The sequence below is a fragment of the Trachemys scripta genome, chromosome 5 (assembly GCF_013100865.1).
Source record: "Trachemys scripta elegans isolate TJP31775 chromosome 5, CAS_Tse_1.0, whole genome shotgun sequence".
NCBI classification, from domain to species: Eukaryota; Metazoa; Chordata; order Testudines; family Emydidae; genus Trachemys; species Trachemys scripta.
The window spans coordinates 106,236,875-106,247,309 of record NC_048302.1 but is presented as its reverse complement, the minus strand read 5'-3'; the positions used below and the strand labels follow the sequence as shown (position 1 = coordinate 106,247,309).

General features: G+C 38.5%; 1 protein-coding gene across 2 annotated transcripts in view; it reads right to left on the bottom strand.

Annotated features, from left to right (window-relative positions):
* Positions 1-638: 638 nt before the first annotated feature.
* PPARGC1A (PPARG coactivator 1 alpha) overlaps positions 639-10,435 on the bottom strand; it is a 496,095-nt gene continuing 486,298 nt past the window's right edge. For both annotated transcript variants that reach the window (XM_034770965.1, XM_034770966.1), the window contains exons 11-13: positions 9,495-9,616; positions 8,985-9,136; positions 639-4,292 (exon numbers count right to left, since the gene is read on the bottom strand). In XM_034770965.1, coding sequence (XP_034626856.1) covers positions 4,189-4,292; positions 8,985-9,136; positions 9,495-9,616 — 378 coding nt within the window. In that variant the 3' untranslated portion in view covers positions 639-4,188. The remainder of the gene's footprint in view (positions 4,293-8,984; positions 9,137-9,494; positions 9,617-10,435) is intronic.

The window sequence follows — 10,435 nt, the reverse complement described above, 5'->3', positions numbered from 1 at the left end:
TTTGCTTTTCAGTAGGCTTTGTACTGAACTTTGCGGTTGTTACCCGTGTGTTACCTGAACCAATGTGAATGGCTCAGCAGGTGAACATCTTCCATTTGCAAAGGGGGCTTGAGCCCCAAATCTCCTTCTTGTTGACACTTTGGCCAATCTACTGAGATAACGATGCTAATGAGTGCCAGTTGTAGTGGTGTGTTCCATGATTCAGAGGCTTGTTATTCATTAGGCAGTAGACGGAGGCCATCAGCCAATATTAATATCAACCCTTTTTACCAGATTGAGCTAGATTCAAATGGGTGACCTAGAAGTGAAAGGCTGTACCCCATTACAACTGCTCAACAGTCAGTACCTCTTCCTTAAGTGATTTCTAAACTGAAAGTTTAGATCTGCTGATCTTTCAAAGTGATTCTTAGTTACATCAGGTGAAAAAATCTGAGAGCAATTTTTCACCTAGTAGATTTCTTTTGTAAACCCACTGTTTTGGCCCCCCCGCTCAAAACAAAGAACAATAGCCCAGATGCAAGTTGTACAACTGTTTGAAATCCGCTATAAACATACATAGAGAGTAAAAGGAAACCCAGTGCGTGTCCAGCTAGAAAATAGGCCACTAATTCATTTGTGATAAATAAGAGAAACAGAAATGGATTTGAAACATTCGTTTCCCTTTATTTGCTCAGTGAGGCTGATGTGTACAGCACATTAAAAAAAAATCACAGGAATTTTCATACAATGAATTAAACCACAACAGTACATGTAGAATTGGCAGGTGGAAAATAGCCCAACTAGGGCTAAACTAATAGTTCATTTTCCCTATTCAGCATAGTCCAACCAATAGCTTTACACTTTCACCTACTGTACACATTTTACAGTAGCTCCATCAGATCAGTGGTTCACATTATTGAAAATGTCTGTCATATAGGTACAAATTTAGAATCATCACATTATATTACGTGGCTATTCTAGGTCATTTATAGATCAGATCTTATACTACAGTGATTGAAGTTCTCATTACAGCCATCAAAAAGGACACATAATCATTACCTACTGTAAGCTTACATCTAAAGAGATGAAAAGAAGGCTTTCTTTTTTCAGCTGACCCAACTGTTATACCCTAGTAGCACAAACTTTTCTCTCCATGCTGTTATCGGCAATGGCAACCCAACTGTTGTTCAGAGCTGTTTAACACAGATTGAGAATTTACCCCCCCTCCCCAATTTTAGTCTCCTTCTGTTTGGATTCAGATCAATTTGTGTTATGTAGGAATTACTTTGTTACATCTCTAGAAAAGACCATAGTTCCTAAGTACCAGTTCTGTTACCAGTATTGCAGATGTGGTACTTACCACAGCATGGAAGCAACGGTACAATCTTCATCTAAAAGACATACAGATCTCTACTGCAGTTTGCCTCTAGTGATGATGTGATACATGTGCTAATTTGAAATGTTCTCTTAAAAAAAATCCCTAACTTTACATTTTGATGGGCTAACCACAGTGTCTACAAAAGATACAAATAGCTTTATTCAGATTATTCAGAGATCCTACTTCTACGTTAATTTCATATGCAATCTGTAAGTCCACGGCGGAAAGCCATCTTCAAGAGAAGAATATTTGTCAGGCCAGTGAAAAAAAAAAAAGGAACTGTGTCATAATATCTGTTGAGGGGAGTGGGGGGGGGGGGGAGAAAGCACACAATTTGTTCATCTCAGCAATCCAGGGCAAAAGAGAATATATTTAAAATTTAATCACAGAAATGTAAAGGCAAAATAGGTAATGTATCTGGTCCTTGAACACATAATATGATATACTAAATATTGATTTCTAAAAAATAATTTATTGCTTTTAATAGTCTTTTCTTTACAACAGAAGATACTCAAAATCCAGAAAGGAAAACTGTAAACTTTAGTTTGGCATTCACACAATCAAAGTTAAAATACCTGCATTTTAACCTACAGAGCAACGACAAGAATTATGCAGATTAAAGGATGTTACAATTGTAACAATGAACCTGTGAAAAAGTTCTCATTTTTTATTGCTATCTATCTACTTAGAAATAAGAAGCCAAAAAATCAAGCAAGCATCCAACAAGACAGACAGTGGAATCTCTCAGAACACAATATGCTGGTGATAAAATGAATGCAGCTATCAAAATCAGCTGCATTGGCTTGGGGGTGAAATCGGTTTTCTAAGAGTCGGGGTGAGAAGGAAGATTAAATAGGTAGGTGTGCCATATCTTTAAAAGAAGTCATGAATGCCAAACAGTAATAGAATACCAATCTATAAACTTACAAGCGGACTCCAAACTTTACTGATTCAGTCTAGAAGCTCCAAGTTCAGATGAAATCCTGATATTCAGAATGGTAGTTTTTTTCCCTGAAGTTTCTATTTAATTTAGCAGAAGCAATTTCATCAACAATGTCATGGGCACATCTGAGGCCATGCTAGTGCATAGTAAAAAAACACTGCTCCTGCAAAAGCTGAATTTTCCAAATGAAGCACTTACTCCAACCTGACAAGTGTCATGCATCCTAGGTACAAAATTTCCACTGGCCTTTTTATTATTTTAGTCGTCTCATAATTTATAATAAATATGTTAATTGCAACTGATAAATATGTCTCTTTAGTAAACAAAGGAATGAAGGATCAGTATTTATACAGGATGCATAACTGTAAAAAATATAGATAAATACCATCAAGTTCTGCCAATGAAAAGATTACTGGCTTCAAGAACAGTGCTTAGACACACGTAATTATTGTAAAAATCATACCGTGCTTAGTACCTCAGCATTTTTTTATCAAATTAAAAGCACAAAAATTAAAACAAAACAGCAATTTAAAAAGATTTTTGACTTCTAGTTCCAAAACTACAGTTGAGACATAAAATAAAAACATTTCTTAATGATTACCCATTTAAGAGATTTTACATAAAATTATGACATCTCCTAGAAAATTTTAGATGAGAAAATTTCATTCCCCTAACAAATTCAGTGTATAAAACTGCAAAAGAAAAACAAATAATGAGAAAAACGTGGAAAATATTGCAGAAGTGGTTAATACCTTTTGGGCTTGGATAGTTCTTGACAAAATTCTTAGATAAGGTCACCAAAGAAGGGATGAATGTGTGTAAAGCATTAATATTTTTGCACTCAACACACACACACACACACACGCACGCACACTTTTCTCTTTTTTTGTTACAATCAAATATATATAAGCATAAGTTCAGCTTTCTAAATATGTTAGTGTACAATAATTGTTTCACCTCATATAATTATATTTGAATATTCTTGATTAAGAAAAATTTAGCAGTTTTTGAAAAGAAGGCTGCATTTACAGTGCATAGCTGTAACCAAAAAAGAACATAGTCATACAGTATGTACACAAAATAAAAATACTCCCATTTCACATCTGTAAATACTCAACTACATTAGAGAATGTAGCAAATAAGCTATCTGTACACATCGCTCCCCCAGATCGTTATACCCAACTCTCGTTAGTAATACAACACCATGTCCGATCATCAGAATAAAATTGCTGAACAAGCTGCACATTTGACCATTAACAAGGCTTTGAAAATTTCATTGTGGAAGATCAACGGTTTGGACATTTACATGGGTGTCAGAATTAAAAGATGAAACTTCAAAATGTTAGGCAAGGTTTAGCCTTTCATTTTCTCCTCCATCAGAAAAACAAAATAAAAGGACAGTCAGCTTCTAGGACCTGTGGTTTCTTCTGGATTGTCATATTATCATTGTGTTGTGGGAAGAAGCGCCTTTTTAAAGAAATGCAGTGTCTGATTCCCAGACATCAGCAGCTGTAGTTCTCAATTTGATTTTTGTTTTGTTAAAATGTGATATGTACACATTTTGAAGTTCTACATTTTAAGTGTAACTCTGTGGAACTGCTGCCATTTCAAGGGGTTTGCACTTGCACTCTCTATGAACATCAGAACCCCCCACCGCCAATCACCCCAGGAAAGTAAAGCTGACACCCATGGATATACATTTGCTTCCTGGATATCCACTTTGCCTCTTCACTCTTCGAGCAGCTGTGTTCATGTAAACCATGTTTTTGTACAGAGAGTGTAAAGTAGGAGAAATTCCTAAGTATGACTTCTAAATTGTCCATTATTGAAGGACATGATGTCCGTGAGGTATTCGCCATCCCTCCATTTTCCTCAGCTGTGATGCATGTTACCTACGCAGGCTTCGCTGTGCCTCTTTAAGTAAACTATCAAAATCCATGGAGTCATATTTGCTCTTAGTGGAAGCAGGATCAAAATCATCTGAGTTTGAGTCTGAAACCAAGAGATGCAGAGGTGAGCTAAGAGGTCTCGCAAATGTCATTGACACTTCTCTCCCCCCTCCCCACACAATAATGCCTCCTAAGGCTTGCAGTTTGTTCTTCATACCAGTTTGAATCACTAGCATTATGGAAACAACAAGGCATGAGTGAGCGAATTCACATGTCGCTGTAATATGACAGGGCGCTAGAATCAAGACTTTGGGTAGTGGAGAAGCTTTGTGTAAGAAAGGGGCTTTCTAATAAAATCATAGCTTGAAAAAAGGCAAGTTAAAATCATGGATAAAGGGCTCTGCAGAGACTTGGCAACTGTCCTGCTGGGTGACAAGTCACTTCACCTTCCTGTATTTTTTTCTCTCCCACCCTTTGTTTATTTTGTCTATTTAGACTGTCAGCTCTTTAGGGCAGGGACTATGGCTTTGTACAGAACATAAGAATGGCCTTACTGGGTCAGACCAAAGGTCCATCTAGCCCAGTATCCTGTCTCCCAACAGTGGCCAATGCCAGGTGCTACAAAGGGAATGAACATAACAGGGAAATTATTGAGTGATCCATCTGTCATCCATCCCCAGCATCTGGCACTAGAGACTGCAGTTAAGATCTCTAGATGCTACTGTAATACAAATGATAAATAATAATGTGGGTCTCAAACTGATTTGATTGGGCCCCCCTTCTTTGGGTCTGTTGTCATTTATGGTCTTCCCCCCAAGTACATATACTAACACACAGCTCTGAAGGCAGAGTGGAGAGCAGCGGCTGCTGGCCGGGCACCCAGCTCTGAAGGCAGCGTTGTGCCAGCAGCAGTGCAGAAGTAACAGTGGCAATGTGAAAAGTGATATTTGTCAATCACTTTTCACAGCTAACTTAGTGTGGAAGGAAAGCCTGAGGCCTGTTGCCCCCAGGTGAGGGATTGAGTGGGGGAAAGGAAAGGAAAGGAGAGCCTGAGCCCAGGGAACAGACTCTTGCTGTCAGCCCCAGGTTGGCGGGGCCCCCGCTGTCCCTTTTATCCCTGCCTCCTGGGTGTGCCCAGCCCTTCTGCATGAGCCACCCAGGGCTGACAGCCAGAGCTCTTCAAAAAAAAAAAAAAGTACACAGCTTGCACATATCTTGATACATTCCCACGCCTCCCTTCGGAGGCCTGCCCCATAGGTTGAGAACTGCTGGTCTATATTATTATGTTCATCATTTTTCCAAGACTATGATACATTTTAGACAACATATGCCTTGTGAGGAATCATTTGAAATGTCATAATCTGCTGAACATTATTGTCTTGGTAAAATATGTGTATCAACATTATTTGAGAAGTTATAAGATTCTACTATGTATCCTTGCTGTAACATGCTCCAAGTTTTTTTAAAAAGCAGGCCCAAACCAGTTTTTCAGAGGCAAAGACACACTAACACCACACTCAGGTGTTAAAAAACTATCATCTGCTTAAGCAGCCATTCTCCAGCAACGGGAAGATGTAAAAAATAAATTTACATTTCATCATAGGGACAGTTCGTACTTCTCTCCTCCTTCATCTCTGCTCATGACATCAACAGGTCTCAAAGAACTGAACTAAGGGGAACGGGTCCCAGGCTGAAAGGAGACCCACCCAGCATATGGTGAGGCAAAACCATTTGTTTTAAGTTCTCTTAACTTAAACTAAGTACTAGCTTGAGATTTACACTTTTATTTTCTTTTGTAACCAATCCTGAGTTTTATGTATCATCCCTTATAATCACTTAAAATCTGTTTTGATGTAGTTAATAAATGTATTTTATTGTTTTATCTTAACAAGTGTGTTTGGATGAAAGTGTACGGGAAACTCCATTTGGGATAACAAGGATGGTGCATTATCATTTTCCTTTGATGAAATGACAGACTTCCTAGGAGCTTGTACTATTCAGAAGGGAACTGAACAGTAGAAGCAGCACATTTCTGGGGGAACAAGGCTGGGACTAAGAATTTGCAGGTGTCGCCCTGTATGTAATTCATGAGTGAGTGCTCAGAGTGTTCATGTATTTAACTGGGAGTGTATTTGCATGCTGAAGGCTGTGTGAGCAGACCAGAAGTGGATGTTCTGACAGCAAAACAGTGTAAAAGGCACCCCAGGCTAGAGAATTAAGGAGACACAGCTGTTCAACAGTCCAGATTACAATGATTAAACAAATATTAAGTTTGTGTTTTGGAAGTAACCTACCCACTGTGCCCAAGATTGTACAATCACTCAAGCATGTAACTCTAATCATGTGAATTCAGTGAGGCCACTCTCTTGTAGGAAAAGTTATGTATTTAATGATATGCATGTAATGCAGAAGTGGGACCATAGTACATTGATGAGGTCGCAGACATTTCATTTCAGACACATCACTATTTAATACTGACTATACCTCGTTCTTGTGTTTGTGCTACACTACATATATGATAGTCATTCTTAACACCTGAGGTTGAATCATGAGATATGTTTGCATTGAATACACAATGCACATTACAAGTTCTTTTGACTTTGAGATTAGGCCTCATCATGGAAATGCCACTTCAAAGGCAGCTCCCAGTTTTTTTTTTTTTTTTGATGACGTTGTTCTTTAGATCAGATGTTCAACCCATTGCTGATTAATTGCCTCTGCCCTTGTACGGACTCATGAAATTAAAAGTTCACTCCATCATTTCCCTATGTCTGATACACAGTCTGTGAAATTCAGAGAGGGCAATCTGAAGTGGAGAGAAGCATAGGCTGTCAGTAGTACAAAGCAAAGGTGTTCAGCTCAGAAATACTTTGAGGATCCCACTCAATACAGAAAGATCTTGAAGGGCCCACAGCCAATGATGAATAATGTTCAAGAGGGTCCCCGTCAGGAAGCTTATTTTAAGCCCCAGATGTATTGAGATACTAGATACACCCCTGGCTTCATCACTGCAGAAGATATGTCAAACCAAGTCAAGACTTCAATCTGTCTTTGCTGTTTTTATCAGCCAACATTTGAACAAATGACTTGCCACCTTTTATATTTTCATCATCAGTCCCATATCTCTTCAGCAGTCAGCTGCCTTTTCCCAGCTTTACACTATCTATTTAGCAAGTGAAGTGAATTATAGCATATTCATTGTGAACAATGCATATCACTTTTATCATTTACTCTGAGAAGACATCAATTGGTTAGAAAAAAATATATTTGTATTCACTTCTTGCTTCACACAAAGCCAAGGGCAGCGCATACAAGATTTCATTAGCCCGGTGTTACAGGGTTATGCAGCAATTTTAATGATTGTGGTCATTAATTCATAAAAACACAATAACCAATTAATGAAGGTGCTGTAATAACATTTCCCTTGGTATTTTAGTCAGAAAAGAATATCTGCTATACCTTAATTCTATTTAGACAGGTACTAGCTAAGGTTTAATATTTAGTGAATAATCTGCATTTTAAAAGGTCATTAAAATAAGATGTATGTATCATGTATCATGAATGTATGCACGATAACATATTTAAGAGCCAATTTTCAGGTGGATCGATATGGCTTCTGCATGTGCACACACAAACACCTGCATGCATGCTGTAAACATTTAACATCTGCACACACACTTCAAAAAGAAACAGCACTGGATAAGCACGTCCTGCTCTCCTGGCCAAAGCCTGAGTCACAGTCTGAACAGGGGAGTAAACTGAGGTCTTACACCCAGCATGTTCCAATATCAGGAAGGGCTGTGACAATTTAGCCTTAAGTGCTTGCAATTAGAGACAATCACAGGAACAGTGAACACCAAGGGAGTGGGTAAATTCTCCATCAATTGGAGTCCTTAAATCAAGATTGGATGTCTTTGTAAAAGAGATGCTCTAGTTCCGTTACAAACTTGGGCTCAGTGCAGGAATCATAGGGTGAAATCTATGGCCTGTGTTATGGAAGGGGTCAGAGTGGATGATCAAAATGGTCTTTTCAAGCTTTAAAATCTCTGGGCATGTCTATACTGCAATACAACACCCAGAGCTGGCCTGGTTCAGCTGATTTGGGCTTGTGGGGCTTACGCTGCGGAGCTATAATACTGCAGTGTAGATGTTTGGGCTTGGGCTGTAGTCTGGGATCCCCAGCTCCAGCACAAGCCCAAATGTCTACACTGCAATTTTATAGTTCCACGAGCCCAAGTTAGCTGACATGGGCCAGCCATGGATGTTTTATTGCAGGGTAGACATACCCTATGAGTCTGTAGTCCTTGTCTCCAGCTGGTTCTACATAACTAGCACCTAAACATATGAAAGGGCAAAAATCATGATGAAGTTTATTTTGTTCTGGACTCTACCATTACCTCTATTTATGGATCATATAAATACATCCAATATCAGCACCAAGAAGTTATTACATTACAGAGAATAATAATGCATGCAGAAAGTTTCCCGAGTACTGTCATTTCGCCAAGGCAATATTTTCACCAATAGGGTCCATTGATTTCCATACCGATATAGATAAATTGCAAATGAATGGTACATAAACTCTATGAAAGCCTGCCACTCAGCCATTAGACAAAGTTGTAGTTTTTAAACTTGTTTTTGCCAAATAAGCAGAAACCATTTGCCTTTAAAAAACCAGCAACACTTAAATACAATAGCTACGAACAAAACAAAACCCTGGATAGCCCTGGGTTATGTGTTTTATTTTTTATCTCTATATCAAGTACTCACATTTCATGTACAGCAAAACACTTACCTAGGTCTGCATAGTTAGACTTGCAAAATTGCTTGCGTCCACAAAAGTACAACTCAAAGTCAGGTTCATTTGACCTGCGTAAAGTGTATCCATTTTCGAGAGCAGCAAACGCATCACAAGTATAGCGGTAGGTGATGAAACCATAGCTGTCTCTGTAATTGAAAAATACAATTGGGAAGAAAAGTTAAAAAGTGTTAATGCACATCAACGTAACCCTTTCCTGAAAGCAGGAACATACTGGTGCTACTGTAGTGCAAATGCCAAAGCTACTGCATCCATTTATCAGCATGATTGTCCTGTCATGCAGCTAAATACTTATTTCTGGGACAGGAAATCTCAACTAGCAACATTAATAAATAAGGATGAAAGAAAATAAATAAGGTTTTGAACTCAGCATGTCATCTGTCACAGCACTTACACTGGTAACGCCCCTATCAGTGATCTTACTGTCATACTTTTTTTTATATATAGGGCAGTTTTTAAACAGGAAATAGCCTTGAAAGTTCTTACCCATCATCCCGCAGATGTACTGTACACTCCTCAATTTCACCAAAAACTTCAAACCGGTCCCTCAGTTCTGTTCGGGTGGTATCAGCTCTGATTTTACCCACATACATCACACGACGTTCTTCCTGTGGAGATGGGGAAAGGAAGAAGAGGGACTTTTTATGATAGGTGCAGTACAGATGATATATATTTACATATATAGGGGTGTGTTGGGGCTACATAATGATGGTAGTATAATTAGAGGTGGAAAAGGCCTACTAGATCCATCCCCCTGCTAACAGCAATATTGTTCTCCGAGGAAGGACATAGTAGATATTTAAATGGTATTATTACATGTGACAGATCGTGTGGTCCAGGGGATAGTGCCCCAAATTAGGAGTCAGGAGACCTGGGTGCTTCTATTACTGTCTAGGCCACTGTCCATTATGAGACATGGAACATCTCTCTATGCCTCTGCTCCACTCCAGTCCTCTGTCTGTCTGTCCATTTAGACTGTAAGCTCTTTAGGACAGGGACTGTCTCTTAGTATGTGTCTGAACAACACCAAGCACAATGGGGACTCAATCTCAGTAATAAAAATAATAAATAACAATCATGGCAATAATAAAAATACATTCTAGACACGTACACAGCAGACCTAACTAAGGGATAGTCAGCATTGCCACCATAATCTAGTTTTTAGTGATTTATAACCTAAAAATGAAGAAAGACCTGTTCTCAGCCTGAGACTAGAGACAATTTCTAATTACATGAGTGGTTTCTTTGAGGAAGCAAAATAACATATTTCTTATAGTTACAGTTACATTTTTGGTTTATTAGCAAAAATTGTTGAAACATTGTTATTCAATTGTAACACAATTTTTGCTAATAAACCAAAAATGTAACTGTAACTATAACAAATATGCTATTTTGCCTCCTCAAAGAAACCACTCATGTAATCAGAA